Source organism: Osmerus eperlanus, chromosome 19 (genome assembly GCF_963692335.1).
Source record: "Osmerus eperlanus chromosome 19, fOsmEpe2.1, whole genome shotgun sequence".
NCBI classification, from domain to species: Eukaryota; Metazoa; Chordata; class Actinopteri; order Osmeriformes; family Osmeridae; genus Osmerus; species Osmerus eperlanus.
The window spans coordinates 8076235-8097230 of NC_085036.1; the positions used below are offsets into that span (position 1 = coordinate 8076235).

General features: G+C 51.9%; 1 protein-coding gene across 1 annotated transcript in view; it reads right to left on the reverse strand.

Annotated features, from left to right (window-relative positions):
• Positions 1–19723, reverse strand: part of LOC134040037 (breakpoint cluster region protein-like) — a 21624-nt gene extending 1901 nt beyond the window's left edge. Inside the window, exon 1 of the mRNA XM_062486263.1 lies at positions 18445–19723. Coding sequence (XP_062342247.1) covers positions 18445–19285 — 841 coding nt within the window. The 5' untranslated portion in view covers positions 19286–19723. The remainder of the gene's footprint in view (positions 1–18444) is intronic.
• Between the last annotated feature and the right edge of the window lie 1273 nt (positions 19724–20996).

The following is a 20996-nucleotide window of genomic DNA, read 5'->3' on the forward strand; positions in this document are numbered from 1 at the left end:
TGCTAATAAACACCACACACACACACCACAGCTAAGCACATAGGTGTGATAACTGGTTCCTTTGTTTTCGTAAGACAAGTAGGATGGAATATGGTAAATGGTAAATGGACTGCATTTATATAGCGCTTTTCTACCTTAGGGCACTCAAAGAAGTAGTGTAAAAAAGCGAATATCCCTCTTCACCTGCTGGAATGTGCCTCTGTTGGTGTTAACGTGGTCATTACATGATTACACCCTCGCGTTCAGCTGGGCCAGAGACCGCATGTATTATTCAGAACCCGAGCGCACTGAATGTCCTCAGTGCAGACAACAGCAGCAAGAACAACAACAAACTAACGAAACAGGAGAACCAACCAGCTATACTGCACAGGTAGAGGATGTCATCAACGTTACTCCACTCCTGGTTTGACTGAAACCACATACCATCAACTGAGCCGGTTGTTTTCAACCACTTGGGACTGTCCTGGAGAGACTAGGCTGTCAGGTCAGCTACTGCCTTCATCACCTTCTCCATCGAAGTGGTAACTGTCCAGACACACACACACGCTCCTTGCCCCTGCAGTGACAGAGGGTCCAGTCAGTGATTCCTCACAGTGAGCTGAGCCAGGTGGGTTGGTCCCGGTGGTCCGATGCAGCAGAATGCTAATGGCAGCCTCTTGGCAGGTACAACCACCACACACACCAGCTGATGAATGACCCACAGAGAACATCACTCTACCCTACAGGCACACACACACACATTATTAAACACACATACACCACACACACACACACAATCTCTTTGTGTTCCGTTTCTGCTCCAACGCACCCCTTTTCCCTTCATGTTCCTCTCTGGAAGCCGCATCCCTCCTCCTCCTCCTCCTCCCTCCTTCTCCCTCATCTTCCTCCTCCTCCCTCCTTCTCCCTCATCCTCCTCCCTCCTCCTCCTCCCTCCTTCTCCCTCATCCTCCTCCCTCCTTCTCCCTCATCCTCCTCCCTCCTCCTCCTCCCTCCTTCTCCCTCATCCTCCTCCCTTCTCCTCCCTTCTCCTCCCTCCTCCCTCCTTCTCCCTCCTCCGCCCAACCAGTTAGCATGGAAACAATGCAGATTACATAAGACCAGACCTCAGACCCCCTCAACAAGCCAATGAGAGGGTGATGGCGCGCACACACACACGCACACACACACACACCACACACACACGGGCTGAGACAGCACAAAAGGAGGCTGGAGATCGACACACACACGGGCTGAGACAGCACAAAAGGAGGCTGGAGATCGCAGTCTTGCGTAACTCCACTCTTGGCGTTTGATTCAGCAGCGATGCACTGCTTTAGTCTCTGCGCCTGCTCTCTCCCCAGGCTGGGGTGTGTGTGTGTGTGTGTGTGTGTGTGTGTGTGTGAGAGAGAGAGCTGAAACACAGCTCTGTCTCTACACTGCCAGTGGATAGGGAGGGCGTCTTGTAGGAGAGCACAGCCTGAGGATCGTGCTCTGGTGCTGGAGGAGATGAAACACCTGAGCTGCTCTTGGGGCGGGGGGGGGGGGCGGTGTGAACCAGCTGAAGACATGCTACAGTACAGATCCAGTCGCAGACCCCACGCCTCCATGCAATCATCTGATCTATACCATGATTAATAACCTGACAGGATGACCCATTTAAGTTCACGATCCTGCCTGGATTGTCCGGTGTTCTGATTCATGGACCCACCCCCACCCCATCCCCACCCCCAGTCCCAGACACCCAGAAGCCCAAGACCAGGAGGGCCTAACCCCCATACCTGTCAGCCGGGGGTTGGGGTGAGGGCTGGGGGCTGGGGTAGGACGGGTGGGTCCTGCCAGCTGGAGGTGCAGGAGGAACGCTCCCTGTCCCTGACCTGCAGGGCTGCTGGCACGGGGAACGCTGCTCGGGGCTGGTGCTGTGGCTTGGAACACAGCTGATGTGTTTGAAAAACACCAGGAGGCAATCTGAGCTGGCCTCATTGATCTGGACCTGCTGTTTGCTCCGAGAGTAGAGCTATCAGCTACGCTCACAGACACGCACGCACACTCACTCACATACACACTCTCCAAGACATCAATTCACAGAGGGCTGTTTTCTCACAGAGGTGAGTTTAGATGGTTTTGAGATCAATGTGAAAGTCCTTGCCAGAAACACCCGAGGTTAGTATAAAATTCCACGATCTCAATACCCACAGCATCTCTCTCTCCCCATCTCCCCCTCTCTCCCCCTCTCTCCCCCTCTCTCCCTCTCCCTCTCTCTTTCTCTCTCTCTCTCTCTCTCTCTCATCTATCCCTCCCTCCCTCTCTCTCCATCTCTACCGGGAAGCTCTCCAGAATCACTTTGTTGTCCCCATTTGCTGAACCAGTGCACTGACAGCCAACACCCACCCCCACACACCCAGCCCAGATACACCCCTAACGAGGTCCATTAAACACTCCACACACACACACACACACACACACACCCACCAGGCGCTGGGCTGGCTCCCCCTACCACACCAGTCAGGCTTGAGTAAACATATATTAACCTGATGCTGGCGGGTAGGTGGGTCCACTTTGTCCTGGCTATGACAGACAGGCCCACGGGCCAATCGTTGGCCAGAGTCAGCATTCAAAACGTACACACGGACGGTAAACATCGATGGTGCCAGGTTAGCTAGGCAGTGACAACTGGAGCACCATGCGACGTTTACTCAGAGCAGGGATTACCAGCCGGATGAAACTTTGATGAACCCGACATCAGACCGTGACTACCCCCACCAACAGCCCCCCCCCCCAGCGTGCTGACTCACAAGGTGGCACCCCCCCCCCCCTCTCAACACGGGGCCAGCTAATCCACGACCCTCTGAATGCCCGCGTAAATCCACGTCTGCCCTCCTTGCAGTGGCTGAGATTAGGGATGAGTGTTGTCCTTGTGTGTGTGTGTGTGTGTGTGTGTGTGAGAGGGAGAGTGTGTGTGCGTCTCCGCTGCGGCGGCCACTGAAAAAGTCTGGAGTCGGACCTCTTACGTAATGATCTCCCTCTCTCTGATGCAGCGCTCCGGAGTCACGTGACAGGGAGCGGAGGCTAGTTCTGAGACACCGCAGCACAGTGTCCCTGACGGACGGTTAGGTTCGGCCGGGCGGACGACTACGAACGGACAGTAGAATGCAGTAGAGTACAGTGGAGATGCAGGTGACAGGACTGGGACAGAGTTAGGGAGGACCCGAGAATGTGGATGTTCTGAGGTTATGACAGCCTCTACGAGCCACATCCACACACGAGCCGCTCAGGAACAGCCCAACTGCAGGATGAGTGATGCAGTCGTCGTCCCCCCACCCCTCGGTAGGGATGAAGGTGCCCGGGGGCAGGGGAGGGGGGGAGGGAGGTGGAGCAGTGATGCCGACAGTTGTGCCAGGCTAGCTCATGACTCACGCTCCTCTGCCGCAGGGACAGAGTGAGCTAACGACAACTGGAGCTGGGGTCTACCCACTCATCTCTCACTGTCCCCGTCATCTCTCTCCCTCCTGAGGGGGGTGTGTGTGTGTGCGTGGTGTGGGTGGGTGGGTGGGTGTGTGTGTGTATTCTAACTGTCACACACACACTAGCTGTCTGTATACATCAATGCTAATTCTGACAGGAGAGCTGGCACTGAGAAGGAATGAGAAGTCTTGGAACTTTTTCCAGTTGTGTGTGAGTGTGTGTGTGTATATCTATCTATGTGTACGAGAAAGCTTCTAACCAGTAGTGGCTCTCTGTTGACAAGCCAGCCTCCAGGAGTGAGGCTAATCTCACTAAGGGCTGGAGTGTGGACTGGCTGGCCCGTGTTGCTGAAGAGAGAAGTCAGCCAACACCAGAGGAGGGACAAACACAACACAGAACAGTAGCATCCATCACCATCACTGGCTAAGCACAGAAAAGCACCCGACACACACAGGAGACATGATGAAAGGGTGACAGAGGAGAGATAGAGGGATAGAGGAGGGGGGTGGGGGGGGACGATAAGAGGACAATAAAGGCAGGGAGCCTGGCCTTTAGCTCAGAAGCTAACAATAGCCCCGGGGTCCATCTGGGTCAACACACAGCGTTGTCATGCTAACGCTCCCGCGCGGCTAGGCCTTTGTTAGCCGCAGTCCAGCCAGCTCGCTCCTACATGGACACCTGTCATGGACCATTGTGTTGTTGAGATCCTCCGCTACTGCTACCAAGGAAACCCTTCCTTTCCTCAGCCCACCGCCGTCTGTCAGCCACCTCACAGACGCACGCACACACACGCGCGCCTCATTATCATACCTCCAGCAGCGGTTCGACAAGAGACATGTTCTATTTCAGGCAAGTAGGCTAAACGGAGAGCTCTATGAATCCGAAAGTCTTTCTGAGAGCGTAGAACACATCTAGTCTGCCGGAATCTATGTTTAGTCCCGTTCTAATCCGGGGTGGGCGAACGGTGCTGGACCGTTGAGGGGGGGGGGGGGGGGCGCCGTTCCCCCAGCGGTGAAGCCATCGACAGCGAAGTGCGGAAGCCTGACGTGGGACAGCAGATGTTGTCCCTGGTAAACACAGTTGGCCTGACAATATGGTGATGTTTTATGCTTGAAGCCCTTGTTGCCACTCACTGACTAAATCCCCCGCCCCATTACACACCTGCCCCCCCTCCCCACCCACTCACCAACAGATTAAGGGGGAACAATTGAGATAAAGCAGAACCAAATGACAACAAGCTGTTACATACAACTAATCCCCCCCCAGAAAACCTCCCCATCACAAACTTGAGTGTTGAGCGTTAGTCATCTCACTGTGTGTGTGTGCGTGGATGTGTGTGTGTGTGTGTCTGCCTCCATCTTAACAGCAGCATTACAACAACACAGTGACAGCTAGCTTCTCTCCCGCTACATGTTCGTCTCTGATCCACACACACATTCGTCTTTCCTTCCCTTGCGTCTTTGGCTGGTTACGCAACCAGGTCTTCAAAGCCATGCTGACACGGTGCTGAATGACCAGCGAACCACGGCATCCAATATGGAACGTCCTTTGCTCTGAATGAACCACCTCTGTTCAAAACCAGTCACTGGAGTAACAGGACACCAATAGGAGACGAGGAAACTGCCTGTTTACACCGTGTGACTGACTGACTGCATACGCAGGCAGCAGGCACAGGCTGACTAATGGAGGGCAAGCAGCTGGAGAGAGAGTGAGAGTGTGAGTGAGTGAGTGAGTGAGTGAGTGAGTGAGTGAGTGAGTGAGTGAGTGAGTGAGAGAGAGAGAGAGAGAGAGAGAGAGAGAGAGAGAGAGAGAGAGAGAGAGAGAGGAACACCAGGTCCTCTCCCCACACACATTCACCCTAGCCAGCATCGTTCAGCACACACACTGGAAGGAGGTTAAAATCAGCCTTCAGGGGGTAGGGGGTGAACAAAAGCACACACACAAGCTAAATAAACTGCTTCCCAGCGGCTGAGCATCCAATGACGGCTTGTTATACACAGCTACAGTGATAGACACTAATTGGGAGTCGTGATCAAACAAAGTCTACAATGCATGTATGAGTATGTGTGCGAGTCCACGCGCGTGTGTGAGTGTGTGAGCGCACACATGCATGTGTGTGTTTGGCTCAAGTCCTATCATGCAGTTGGACAAGACAGGGTTAGGGTTGGGTAAGGGGCTGGGAGAGGGAGACGGAGGGAAGAGAGAGAGAGAGATGGAGGGAGGGAGAGAGAAGGGAGAGAGAGGAGATGGAGGGAGAGAGAGGGTAGAGAGAGGAGGGAGATGGAGGGAGAGAGCGGGGAGAGAGAGAGATGGAGGGAGAGAGGGTAGAGAAGAGGGAGAGAGAGGTTAAAGAGATGGAGGGCGAGATGGAGGGCGAGATGGAGGGAGAGCGCAGGGGGCCAGGGCAGGGATACGTACTGCTGTAGAGAGTGTCTATCCAGGACAGTCGTGGGAGACCTCGACTGCTCGGCGGTTCCATCCTCCCAGCTCGTCCTCCTCCAACACTCCTTTACCTTCCTGCCTCTCTCTCTCTCTCTCGCTCTTCCTCTCCTCCTCCTTCTCTCCGTCACCCTGTTCTCTCTCCTCCGCCCCTCTCTCCGCGCTTCCTGCCTTCCTTCCTTCCGCTCCCTCGCTTTGCTGGGTTTCTTTTTCCTTCTTTCTTTTTTTTTCTTCCTCTCACGGCAGAAAGGCGGACTTCATCTCCGGTAAACAAAAGAGGGAGAGCAGACGGACACCTGGGGTCCAACAGGCGGACGGGCAGGGCAGCGTGTGTGTGTGTGTGTGTGTGTGTGTGTGTGTGAGAGAGCGTGCGCGCGTGTTGTCGTGTAGACGGAGATCAGACGACAGCGGCAAGAGCGACAACAGGCTGGAGACGACCACAGCCAACCGTTGCTAGGGGAAGGGAAAAGCACTCCCTCTCTCTCTGGCTCGTGAGCCCGCTCTTGAGCTCCCACCCCCCCCTCTCTCTCTCTCTCTCTCTCTCTCTCTCTAGAGAGTGTGCATGCACAGCTACTCGCGGTCTTTCTAGCTCTTCTCGTGTCTCTCCTGTGTTTTTCTCTCTCGTTTCCCTCCCTTTCTTCTTGTGTCTTTCTCTCTTCTCGTCTCTCTCTCTCTCCTGTTTTTCTCGCTCCCTCCTACTTCAGTGAAAATGGGAACTGTGTGATGCTCTCTGTGTGTGTGGGGCTGAGTTTCCTCTCTGAGGGGGCTGTTACATACTAAACCAATACTTAACCAAGCCTTGTATATGCTCTCCTCCTCTGCATCTCTCTATCCCTCTCTCTCTCTCTCTCTTTTTCTCTCTCTATTTCTCCCTCATGAGGCTTCATTAGTTTCTTCTTCCTCTGGGGCATGTTTGTGTCCTGTAATCCTCTAGCCTCTGTGCTAATGTGTTCCTGAGTGCTCCACACACACACGCACACACACACGATACACACACACACACACACACGTGGTGTATCCACTGGTCAACAGCAGTGGTCCAGGTAAACAGTCCCCCACAGTTCTGGTGTGATGAATAGTGTAGATAGAGTATAGTGTGTGTGTGTGTGTTGTCTTTCAGACTGGGAGCATGGAGACAGGGGGAGGGAGGGAAAGAGAGAGAGAGGGGGGGTACAGAAAGATAGGAAAGAGAGAGAGAGAGATGGGGCAGATGGGCTTTGTCATCTTTCTCTCAGCTCTCCTCGGTTCCCGTGGCAACTAGCCGTTTCTGTGACACCCCCTCCGATACACACACACACACATTTTGGGAAACACATGAAAGAGACAGAGAAACTGCTATTTTTGATGTAGCCAAAGAGACAGCCTCAACACACACACACACACACAGTAAACTGCACCTTAAGAAAAACAATGTTTACAAACTAAAAGTGAGAAGCAAATTCCTATTTCCCCGAGCAGACAGCGGAGCAGCTAATGAATCAACCACAGGGCTGGCATATATCCTCTCTCATATCTGGGATGAATATTAGCACACAAGCCTCACACCAGGGCTTACCGTAGTCTAGTTCCTGGACATGAATCTGCCCGGATCAGGATGGAACACGGGGAAAGCCCTGTGTACAGACCCTCCCCTGCTCCGATAACACAGAGACACTTAATGGCGTGTACGGGCTGGGGAGAATGCTTCTCTAATTCCTAACACACCACAGTGCTGGGGGCAACAAATCCCTTCATGAAGCCCCTCTGCCCCTTTCCCCGCCTCCCCTCAGCCCTCCCTCTCTCCTTCATCTCCCCCCTTTCAACCCCCTGAACCCCCTCTCTGAACATGGGGGGGGGGGGGGGGGAGAGACAAGACTGGGGGGGGGTCGGGGGGAGCTGAGGCAGAACAACTTCAATTAAGACACAAAGACTCACGGGAGGATCCCCTCCTCGCTGCACACTGGGCCTGGAGAGCGTCTCTTTGTCTGCACAGAGCCGGGGGTTTAATGTGCCAGCTGGAACCCACGCGCACGCAGGGCACACACACACACTCGCACGCACACGCACCCACACACACGCACACACACGCACACACGCACAGGGAAGAGGTAATAAACCGAGAGGTCACTTCTGAGAAAACACTCTTCGCGAAGCTCTCGTCTAAACCGTCGGATGTTCGTGTGTACGCACGCGCGAGCGTGCGTGTGTGTGTGAGAGTGCTCTCAGCTATGAATACCGTATGAAAATCTGTGTCAGTTGAACTAATGTACATCAATAGCTGTCGTTTTGAATCAGAAACCTGGAGTAGGGGCGGTATGCGAGGAGACGCACACACACTTGGATAATTCCAACTGACACACACACACGCGCACACACATTCTTGAACAGAGGGCGAAGCGGTGGGAGGCAGGGCTAACAGACAGACAGACACTAAGGGTGGCCGGATAACTGGGAGATAAGCAGCGTTTCATCAAATACGGAACGCCTCCCTCCTCCGTCTGGGACGGCGAGGCCGTGTGCGCCTGTTCCCAGGCTGTCACGTCGCAGGCAGCCAGGTGTGTGTGTGTGTGCCACTCTCCTCCATGTTTCAGGGGCACGGGGAGGAGAACCAACGGCCCCCCTTCATGGACATGCCCGTCATCATCGACTGAGAGAACCAAACAAAGAAAACACACACGCTCTCTCTCGCACGCCCGCACACACACACCACGTGTCAGCCTTCCCGTTGTGTCACAAACCTGGCAGCATGAAATATTAATAGGCAGACATGCTGTGTGGTAAAAAGGCCCATTACCCAGACTGTACAAGGTTGTGACAGACGCCCACATGCACACACACACATACATATACATATACAGGGCCCATCACCAGAACAGCCACCCCAGGAAGGAGAGCTCTAATTGTGCAGCTTCAAGACAACATCTGTGTGGTTAAAGACCAGAGCTTCCAGTCTCCAGTCACTGTGTCTCCAAGCCTGAAGAGGAGGTCTGCTCTCCTGTCAGCCCCAGAGCGGGGCCTTCCTCAGCCCCCCCCCACCCACCCCCCATCTCCCCCTCACTCTCCCAGGCAGGAGACACGCTCCTGGGTCATATTACCCCCTCCAGTCCAGCCCTGGAGGTCTCCCTCCAGACCCACCACCCAGCCATCTGCTCGCCCCTTCCTCACACACACGCAGCACACACACACACACACACACACACACACACACAAAGGTACTGTTCATGTTTTTGTCAGGATCCTCTCACCAGCACGTTTAATATAATCTCTCTTCTCCAACCAGACCAGACTGGCTGTGGTACCAGGGTCTCATCCCCTGCCAGGACCAGCCTGTTAACTGGGCCCATCTGGTTCAGTCTCTGCCCCAGTGAAGCACCCACCAGATCAATACTGTCGTCTGACTACCCATCTGAGGCCTCCGTGATCGTAGATTTCGCTTCCGGGGAAAGAAAAGACATCGCCGCATGGTTACTGTGGCGCGTTCAGGGCGGCGTGTTGCACTGAGCGCTTGATTCCCTGAGAGTCCTGAGTAAACACGTGGATTAGTGATGTGGAGATGACTGACTGGGCCGTGCCGGCGGGATGAACACGGACGACAAAGAGACGGGCCGCCCCGCGAAATCAAACCAGGTGGCCCAGGACAAAGGCTGGTTAGCAGGCCATCACGGGGGGCAGGAAAGCACTTAACCTGGGGAGGCAGTTTAGGTTTGATTTCCCCCCTCCCCCACCCCAACACACACACACGCACCACTCCAGGTCCCATTTCTGCATTATTAAAGGCAGCAGCGCGGTTATGCCAAACCCTGCCTGGATAGGCAAACACTGGCTGTCGGTATGGGGAGGGGGATGGGGGGGTGACCTGTGTGTGTGTGTGTGTGTGTGTGTGTGTATTCATGTGTATAATTAGCAAGCCATGCCACCAGCCAATCACCATGCTTTCATCCCCTCCCCTCTACTCTGCCTGGAAACCCCCCTTACCCCTCCCTCCCCCCCCCCCCCCCCCCATTGCTCCACTTCAGCCCCGCCCCTGGTCCTGTACCCCTCGGGGAACCAGCGAGGGGGAGGAGGGAGGGATGGGGAGGTGAGAAGATGAAAAACAGGAGGGAGAGGGCGGAGGAGGTAGCCTGTCTGTATTCCAACACTCTTTTGGACGCCCCCCCCTCCCCTCTCTTCTGTCTCTCCAGGGCAGTCTCCACCAGGGGAAGGGGGGGGAAGTGTTGCCACGTTGCCCAGGCCACCCCCTCCATTCCCTGATTCCCTGGGCTGATGTTCCCTCTGCTCCCCATGGGCTGCCTGGGACTGGAGACAGCCTAACCACCACTGGCACTGAGGGAGGGGAGGGTGTGTGTACGGGGGGGGTTGGGCAGTGCTTCCCTCTAGTTTAATACACAGGAAGTAGACAGCTCTAGGGAGAGAGAGAGAGAGAGAGAGAGAGAGAGAGAGAGAGAGAGAGAGAGAGAGAGAGAGAGAGAGAGAGAGAGAGAGAGAGAGAGAGAGAGAGAGAGAGAGAGAGAGAGAGAGAGAGAGAGAGAGAGAGAGAGAGAAATAAATAAAATAAAGAGGGAGGGAGGGAGGGAGGGAGGGAGGGAGGGAGGAAAAGAGCGAGAGATGAAAAGTGGGCAAAGAGGCGGTGCATAAATGGTGCGCTGATGCCGAGAAGAGCTGAAGCCTAGAATCAGCTGTTCCTGAGAGCAGAAGGGAGGCTGTACTGGCCTGGGTTCTGCCTGACGCCAGAGACCTGCACTTGAACCTAGTGGCTCTGGGTTCATGAATTCTTTTTATCAGTGTATACTGATGAGAACCACCTGCATTTGTTTACAGCAGGAACAGACGGAAAGCCAGACATGAATATAGCACAATGAGCTACAGTTCCAGAGAAGTAACACACACACACACACACACACGTGCTCAAGCTCTGGTAGAAAGCTGCCGGCGAGGGGACCTTACATCAGGGCCTCATCCATCTGCATGATGGATCCTGAGCAGGTAGCACATTAAAACCAGCTCTCACCAGGGGGCACATGCTCAACTGCGTGCCTGAGATGATGTTACATTTTGGTTTGGGGTGGGGGGGTTGGTGGGAGGTGACAGGATGAGGGGTTGTGTTTTGAGAAGGGTGCTGCTGTCTGGTTGGGTCTGATGGAGGGGGATTCGGGTAGAGGTGGAGGGGGGTGGGGGGGGGGGGGGGCGGGTGCTTTTTGTCAAATGTTGTCAGTTGTGTTTCTGAGTCTCTGGCGGTTAGCGGTTGGGGTCAGGATGTGGGGATGGAGAGAGGGAGGTAGAGAGAGAAAGAGAGCGAGAGTGAGTGAAAGAGCGAGTCCCTCTTCTATCTTTCCCTCCATCTCTCTCCCTCCATGTCTCTCTCTCCCCCCCCATCTCTCTCCCACTCCCTGATCCCATCTCTCTGTCTTCCCCTGTCTCTCAGTGGGAGTTGGAGTGCTTCATTGAGCAGCTGTGGGCCATTACCATATCAGCATCATTACAACAGCAGTGATCCCCGCACAGAGGACTCTGACACCAGTGTTAATAGACCATGTTCTCAGGCTGCAATCTAATGACGAGCGAAAGCTTGGTTTGTTTTTTTAGAGAGAGCATGCTCGTGCATGTATGTATGTGTGTGTGCGTGCGTGTGCGCGTGGGCGAGACGTCTGTATCCAAAAGCATGTGGCAGCCTTAGCCTGGCAGCCAAACCCGCACCCCCTCCTCTATCGCTCTCCTCGTTTGCCCCCCCCTCCCTGCCTCCCTCCATAGCTCTTCTTTATCCCCCTCCAGTGAAGTGCAGCAGGCCTGCTCTGTGCCGTGTGGGGATTACTGAGTCCTATCTGCCGCGTCCAGATAAGACAATAGCAGCCGGCCAGCCTCAGCCCAGGCCTCTCACACCCTGATAACCTGTGATCTGCACGGCACAATTTGGCTTTGAAGCAGCCACACAGCAGGCTTCTGAGAACAGGAGGACGCTCTAGCTCTCGGGGTGTGTGTGTGTGTGTGTGTGTGTGTGTGTGTGTGTGTGTGTGTGGTGTGTGTGAGAGAGAGAGAGAGAGAGAGAGAGAGAGAGATAGAGAGAGAGAGAGAGAGAGAGAGAGAGAGAGAGAGAGAGAGAGAGAGAGAGAGTGAGTGAGTGAGTGAGTGAGTGAGTGAGTGAGTGAGTGAGTGAGTGAGTGAGTGAGTGAGTGAGAGAGAGAGAGAGAGAGAGAGAGAGAGGAGAGAGAGAGAGCATGAGAGAGAGAGAGAGAGAGAGCATGAGAGAGAGAGAGAGAGCATGAGAGAGAGTGAGAGACAGAAGGGCGAGAGAGAGCCTGTGTTCATCCCCTGCTAGCCGAAATCACTTTGATCTATTGAGGTCAAATGTAGAAAAAAAACCCTGAATCGTGCCGTGATTGGGCAGACAGTGGATGAGGTGGTTTGGTTAACACACACACACACACACACCTCATGTGATATTCATGTCTTCATGCTATTTGCTCATCATTAGTGTTGGTTGTCATGCATGTGGGGTATGTCCATTCCAGGGTACTGAGGGCTCCACAGTAAAACAACACCCTGTCCTGCTCTGACACCGTACAGCAGAGAGGAGACAAATGGCTTCATAACAACATCCATAAAAGGAGAGTGTGTACGTGTGGAGGGGCAGTTATACACATAACACCCCCTCACAAATTGCTTTCTGGGAATATCCATCATTGAGAGTGTGTGTGTGTGTGTGTGATGATGGGGGGTCCATTTGTCTTGATATCATTGCGCAGGTTTAACCCACACCTAGCTACAGCAGAGTATCATTCCTGAGGCTGGACAGTGTCCGGTGCTGTAGCTATGACGACCTGTACGGGCCGTTTCACGACAGACACCACCAAACACCCACCAGCTCTCACGGGTAGGCTGTCATTGGAGCGTACATCTCTACTGCCATCATCTGGTGTTTCAATGATGTCAACACGGCTACCACAGGGCCCCAAAACAATGTGGGTGTTGTCGCGAGCATTAATGAGCTGATCATCATTCATGGGCTTTACGATGTGGTTTATATATAACAAGGATGAAATCCCCCCCCGGCCTACACCTAGTGCCTGGTAGAAACAGAACAGGAGACAGAACCACAGAGATCCCTCTCGTCTCTGTCAGGTAGTCGTCGTCCCCCAAAACCACCTCCCCACCAGAGGACAGGAAGCTGGCTAGCGTTAAGGGAGGGGAGCTGTTGTGGCTTGATGATCAAGAGTGAGAAGACACTGACGTTGGGGTGGGGGGGGAAGTACAGCATCCTGGGTTGTGGTGGCTAGTCCGGTATCACAGCACGACAGATGTCACGTCGGCAGGTCACGTGGATTCCCAGCACGGTGACCAAGCACGGGGCGGGGGGGGGGGGGTCTTCCTTCCCCAGACACAGGGACCATATCTACACTGGAAAATCCCCCCACCCACAAACCAATGTTTTTTTGCTTTGTTTTTTAAGGTCGTGGAGGGTGACCCTCGTGATGCTTCGGAGGGTTCCGGAGCACCAGCGCGACACGGGTCCTGCTGGCTCTCTGGCGCTTCCCCTTTTCTCCTGGCTCTGGCAGAAGTGAAAGCGATGAGGGTCGCAGAGGGAGAGAACGTTGGGCAAGACGCCAGCAGCGCGCGAGACCGACAAGGAGAAGAGAGAGCAGACCTGCAGGTGTTCTCTCTCGTGAGCGCGGTGGTCGAGATGGGACGGCAAACCGTGAAGGAGTTGTTTTATGGTTTAAAAAAAGAATAATAATTTAAAAAGAGTTGGAGCCACGCTGACCACAGACACACGATAAAGATATCTTCCTTCTGGCCTGACCGGTCCGGCTGCCTGGATGCCACACGACACTCGATACAGTAGCCATGGTAACACCAGGGGGAGGGGGGGGGGTGGGGGAGCTTGGCAGGGTTGGGTCGTATTTCCAGAATGCATTAGGCCTGCAACAAGGCTGCTCACCCATAAAGATAAAGACAGGATCCTTATCAGCAGTGAGACCCAACAGCTCCACCCTGACGATCAGTGAGGCGGATGTTTGCGTCGGCATCCCCATTAGGGCTACTGACGATGGAGACCCACAGAGTGAGTGTGCCGTTGATTTGCAACTTCGCCAGCCATGACTGAGAGTCCACGGGCTGGCTCCTTTCGAGAGACATTCGGAGATGTGAGTGTTGGTGAAAACCCTTCAGACAGGCAGGAGGCCACCGGGGGGGGGGGGGGGGGAGGAGGATGGGGTGATCCAAGCCGACCAGGAGGACAGGCTGTGAAAGAGCTGCTCTGTGGGCGGCTGGGAGTCGTCCGACGCATACGTCAGCTCCCACAAGGCACCACACAGACCCCGCATGGCCTGCACATCCACTGGGTCTCCATGGTAGCAAAGGGCAGGCAGCCAATCAGCAGCCACGGTGGCTTCTCTGATTTCAGACTAGTGGGAGGTGAGAAAGGAAGAGGGGGGGGGGGGGGCGGGACCTGGTTCTTAAAGCAACACAATGGATAACTGTGTGTATGGGATGAGAGAGTGTGTGTGTTAGGGTGTCATGTCACGTTGACTACAGCAGGTGGTTGGCTTGCTATGGTCACCCCCAGTCACAGTCATAGAGTCATGGTCACGGTAGCTTCTGTCTAGGAGGCTGGCTTGTGCATAGCAGCTCTGATGACTGTTTGGGGATCTACTCGCTAACATGTTGGTTTTCTCTTGAAAGGAAGTTTCTGTCCATTTCTACTTCAACAAGTAGCTACTTCTAGTCGTGCGAAAATGTCACCTAGAAACAGTCAACGGCAGCAACGAGGACTGTGAAAACAGACGTGACAACCAGGGCTTCTGACATAAAGTCACCACAGGGAAACCACAAGAAGTGTTGGGGGCGGAGCAGCAGGGAGAACGGTTATTTGTATGTCTTTGACTTTGTTTATGAGTTATCCAGGGTTCACTGTGGTGGTGGGGGGGGGGGGGCTTCCTGTCCTCTCCTCTGAGGAGAGGAGAGGACAGGGAACAACAGCGAGGCGTCGACTAATGAAATGGCTGTTCCAGTCACTAACACTAATGACTTAGCAGGAGTTAGGGTCCCCCTGGGGAGAAGTCTGGACACAAACACAGGGAGAAGTGTGTGCATGGAGACATCCACACACACACACACACACACACATACACACACGCACACACACGTGCACACACACACGCAGGATGGGAACAAACAAAACTGTTTCATATCATAAAGGGAAAGATGCTCCATTGTAGTGTAAGACTGAAAGCGAAACAGCAAAATGGTTCAATCTGAGCACTGGCATTGAACCGTTTTCCTTTATTCTGTCCACACACACACACACACAAGCCTTCACCCACCTTACACACAAGCACACAGCTACACACACCCACACAGGAGAGACCTAGGCCTGAAGATAAGACACTCAAAACCAACCAACAGACAGGTAGAACCAGCTGAGCTTTATGTGGTCTAGATTAGTCCGGGGGGGGGGAAACAACAGCACAATGATATTCTCCACCACCATACGTGATGATCACCTGATCAGACAGTCAACCGTGGTCTCGGTTTACTCAAATCCCTAAAAGACCCAGTCCCAGTCACTCTACACCCGTGTTTCCCCAGAGGGGACTGAATGTCTGTGGACAAGCATGTGACTGGACCAGACAGGAGGAACACTAGCACTGTACTTGGACGAGATGTGTTGTCGTCCTGACTGGGAGATGTCATGGGAAATCACGGCGTGTCATCGTTCCCTGAGCCGGGCCAGGGGGACAGGAATCTGTGTCTTTCAGAACTTACAGCCTCTTCGGAGTCATTTCACTCCTCTCTAGGCAACCGTGGTTTCTGTGGAGGCTATGTAGAATCTGACGCACAACTCTCTCGCACACACGAGGATCTCCGGCACATACACACACATACCTCTGACACATACCTCTGGCTCTGACACACACAGGCTGTGTGTAAATTATTTTGTGTAACGTTTTTTTTTTTTTTACATAAACACATATACCTCTGATACATACCTTTGACACACACATCCACAACTCTTACACACGCACATGCACGCACGCACACACATCTTAACCATTTGCATAGATGACACCAGGGGGAAGCATCACGCCCACCTCCACATATCCCGTCTGTCACCTCAATATACTCGCTGCTGCCAAGGCGACACACTGGTCTCCAAGGTAACGCTCAGCCAGGCCAGACAGTACCCGGTCTGTGTCGGTACCAAAGCCGAGCAGCTTGAAAACCCTTGTGAGAGAGACTCCCCAAGCGCCATCATTCATGTCAAAGACGCACGCCCATCCATTCTGGAGCCTCCGCAGGAGAAACTAAACTGTCGCAACCCAACAGCAAAACCCACAACCATGTGCTGTCATGCTGAGGTCTCGGTGCTCAGAGATAGGCACGCACAAACACTTGAATTACATTTTTTTGGGGCCGTTTTCCAGGCAGGCAGGCTCTGCAGGGCGGGTCTAGACATGCCCCCTACACATTCTAAGTCCTGGGATCCGAGTCACAGACTCAGGCAGCGTGGAGGACGGCGTGAGGCCTGCAGCATGCAGGGGGATCACTGGGTATGGCAACCACTGGCCTGTGGGCCACATCTAGCCTGCAAGCAACTTTTTCCACCGCCTACTATTGCTATAAGGGGGGCGGAGGCTGAGCGGTTAGGGAATCGGGCTACCAATCAGACGGTTGCCAGTTCGATTCCCGGCCATGCAAAATGATGTGTCCCTGGGCAAGGCACTTCACCCTACTTGCCTCGGGGGGAATGTCCCTGTACTTACTGTAAGTCGCTCTGGATAAGAGCGTCTGCTAAATGACTAAATGTAAATGTGCATGACCACATTTAATGAGGTACACAAAAGAGTTACCACTTTCAAATGATGTCATAGGTAATACAAATCGATGTATTATCTGTGGTGTAAATCCCCATGCAGTAAATAACTGTACAGGCTTCAGAACAGCCGTCTGCCATGACAGAGGGGGAACAGAGGAAGTCTGCGAGATCTTGGGTGCAACGCATGCTGTACAGGAGTTGCGAAAGGAAACCATACCTAATCCTGTCAGCTGTATTATACGGGTCTACGCTTCGCAGTGATCTGGCATGACAGGAAATTGATTCTGCAGTCACAAGTTTCACGACGGAGAATTTGTTTTTTAGTCAAACGGACTTTCACAATCCAAAATAGCTAGAAGACCCTCAAGCTGCAATGATTTGTAAAAACAGGTTCAAAAGATGAGCTTTTTTTTTCATCCAACTCATAGAACCTGCTGGTTGACCTCGCTATCTCACAGATACACCAAGACCACTGTCATCAGCCTGGCGACAGTGTGTGGGAGGACTGCGATTCCCATAAAACCATATGTTTAGGACAACCACTGGTCCTGCAAATTAAAATGCACACACACACACACACACACACACCCCACCAGATGTTCCATCCACTCAGTCTGCAATCAACCCCCCCACCCCTTACTCCAGATTTAGAGCTTGAGTCACCCAACACTGCTGTTTGAGTTAAGGCCTTCTCTAACACTTGTTTTTCCACAGGACACATCTCCACTGTCCACCTTATTAAACAACACAGAGAAGAGGAACTTAACTAGGAGGTTAAAAGAATGCAAATGGAAACCACAAGAGTTCTAGGAGTGCACACACACCCAGTGCGTCAATGCAGTGTACCCTCACAAGAGCCAGGATGGGGGAAAGGGAGGGCACGGAATCGGCACACCATCCTCCTTCCTGACCATCATAGCACAGGTGATGATGTCACGAATGAAGGAGGCTCTTGCAACGGCTCGCATCCGACACTTCCTCTTGCAGCCTTTGTTTTGCCCTTTTTTTTTTCTCCTCAGAGCACAGCCCAGCACAATGGTCTGGACCTCACGGAGGGTGAGTCAAACTGGGGGGTCAATAGGTTCCTGAAAGTCTTCTTTTGTGTCTCCTTCGTCAATCACTCACCCCTCTCATTGAAGGGATGACACAAGCACAGCCTGACAACCTGAGCAGACAATCCGAACTTTCTTCAAGAAAATGAAACAGCAGATGACCTGGTGAATCTAACATCCTGATTACAACGCTTTAATGTTGACTGTCAAGCATGCAAATGACGAGCTACAATGGTCATGGTCTATACCGCTCCTGGGCATCATTTAACCCTTGTGTTATCTTCGGGTCATTCTGACCCAACAGTCATTGTGACCCACCGTCGTATTGCGACAACTTTACCGCATACAAGAACAAAGTGAAGCATTTTCTTTTAACCGTTGGGCTGTCTCAGACCCCCCACATTGCGAAGGTTAAAAGAAAATTATTTTAATTTGTTTTTGTATTGGGTAAACACAAAGATGGTTCGTTATGAACCTTTGGGTCATGTGACCCGAAGGCAGCACAAGGGTTAAGCATTGTTCAGAGCACAATCTATGATTAAGTAAACTGTTACAAGCTATCAACCTATTATTCCCATTGCTTCATTCATTTCCTGCAGTGACAGCTGACATGCTAAGCTCTGCACGAAACAATAGGTGGTGTGCTTTATGTGAGATTAGCATGGACAACACGTAGGCCTATACTGTCCCACAAAAGCACATGTGCAGATAAAGATAACTTACCCGAGGAGGAATCTTCGTGGTCCGAACTCAAGTAGCCATCACTTCGTCTCTCTGGAGTGCTGCACCCCGACCCGCGAGATGCCTTGCCGAACGTCTGCATGCATGACGGTGACAGCCTCCCCTCGTCGCTGGAGTCGAAGTCCCTGCTCATGCGGAAAGGGCGCAGGGCGTCCCGGTGTAAATTTGTTCTCTGGCTCTCTCGGGGGTTCGTCTTCGGAGTCACAAGGTTACTCTTGACGAAATTCTCATTCAGCTCACCATCCTCATATTCGCGATCACTCGCGTCCCCAATGTCGTCAGATGGGCTCGGTTTCCCAACAGAGTTTCCGACCTGTGGAGGGACTGCTGGTAGGGCTATATCCCCTTTCTGAAAGCTGGGCTTCCGCGGAGGCACAGGGACAGGTTTACCTGTCCGGGTGCTGATCCTACTCATTTCTCGCACCACTGGGCTGATGACATTGTCTTGGTCTGTGCTGCCCTTGCTACCTGGAGCCTGTTGTTTCGTGCTATCAAATGCTCGCATACTAGCCCTGTCTACCTTATCGTTTGTTCGCAGGGACTTTTGTTCATTCTCTTTTTTTGCAGTGTCGATGTTCAGGTTTTCATCCTTCCTATGCCACCTCTCCTCGTCGTAACTTTTTTTCTGTCGCGCGAGAGTGGTCTGTAGGTAGATTACCTTGAATTTCTCCTCCGATAGTGCCTGCTGAAGCGTTTTAAGATTCGCTTTACATTTCTCAAGTTCTGCCTCAATGTCATCCACCGACTTTAAATCCATTTGAGGTACTTCTCCATTCGGAAATTCATTCCTCCAATGTTTCTCGAATTCCTCCTGTTCCCACATCGTGTCGTCTCGGAAGACGAGCAATTTTGGTGTGTGTTAAAATGTATCCACCCTTGTTTATCAACAGTGGAATTTGTGTCGCGTTTGCAACCTTTTACTATAAACTATAAACAATCTTTGCTACAAAATGTCCATTCTCTCTCCACTACTTTCTCGTAATGGTACACAGACACTTGTTCATCTCTCCCACGCATAGGGTACGATACCGAGTTTGCGCGTACGATGGCGAAGGGGCCGCCGACCATCTGCTGAAAGCACGGAGTTCTGACCAGGTTTCAAGTTATCGCCCTCCAATAGAGTATGTTGGTACACCAGCTCAAACTAGAATGTGATTTAGAAGCAGGCTATAAACGTTGAAGGTGTTAGCAAACCTTTCAGCTATAAATTCCCTGAACTCCTTCTTCAGGCTTGGTGTAGGTATACGCTAAAGTTCAAAACATACAGCCCCAAAGTGTACCACAGAAACTTTCGTGCTTCCGGTATCGAGATAGACGGTAGGATGACGTTGTAGTTTGCGATGCATTTAAAATAAATAAATGATAAATATTTAAGCCATGTGGTTAAAACTTATCTTTTAAATTGGTGTGTTAAAGTGTTCCTGACTAATAACCATTCAAACAAGAAGAATACTTAAGAACCATTTCACACCTGTTGACACTTGCATTTCTGTACTAATTTGTGGTCAATGTTAGTCAACACCGATTCGTTTTATGGCACATTTACAACGAGGTGAAGGAGTGGTTCAGACCTAAGTAATTGTAGTTCACTAACATTCGTTGCATTTGAGCGTTATACATTATGCTTTCAGGTGGGGTCAGGTAGGTCGTCGTATCAGAATTACCTTGTTTCTTTAGAGTAGGCTAACTTACAACTGACAGAGCTCTGGGTTGGGAGATAAATATCACTCCTTACTCTTCCTCATCGTTCATAAAACCCATAAAAGCAAGAATGTGTCAGATACCACATACTTCCTTTATAGAATAATTTAAATAGATATAAAACAACTCTATTTTCCAATTGGGGAGGGTTAAACTAACTGCATTAAGTCATCTCCGATCCACATAGCTGAATATTTGAAATCCAGCCAAGCAGGATTCTTCCAGTAAACCAAAGCAGTACTGCTAATCAACAGTGACCAGAAGGGAGTAGGTGGCCAGTGGTGATTTTGAGAGCCCATCTGGAGCTGTGCCCAGAACTAAAGTATCATTCTCCTAAAAGCTTTCTTTTGCCTGTGGGAATCATTGATTCCCTGTCAATACTAAGTTGAGAGCCTGGTAAGATTACCATACTGAATAGAGAAGGGAGGGTGTGTGGAGAGCAGTGAGTCTAGACTTAAGTGCTGGGAGAGGGTGAAGTACTAACATTACAGGAAGTGTGAACTGTGTACTAGTCAATTCTTATTTGACAACTGTCTGGTATGTAGAAACACCAATGCTAACTATTCAGGGCAAACATTATCTATGATAAATGTTAATGATACTTCCTCTAGTCTAGTGTACTGAAAGCAATGAGCAGGATAATGGTGACAACATTTGTAACAAGATATTGAATCAAAAAGCTTCACAGTGTAGAGACAACAAATTCTGACATTGTGCAATATCACAATGTTAGATATATAACCTCAAGTATGTACAAATACAGGAAGAGAACAAACGTAGAATACATCATAAGGAACTAACAGTATGAACAATTCAAATGAATTTTATAAGAT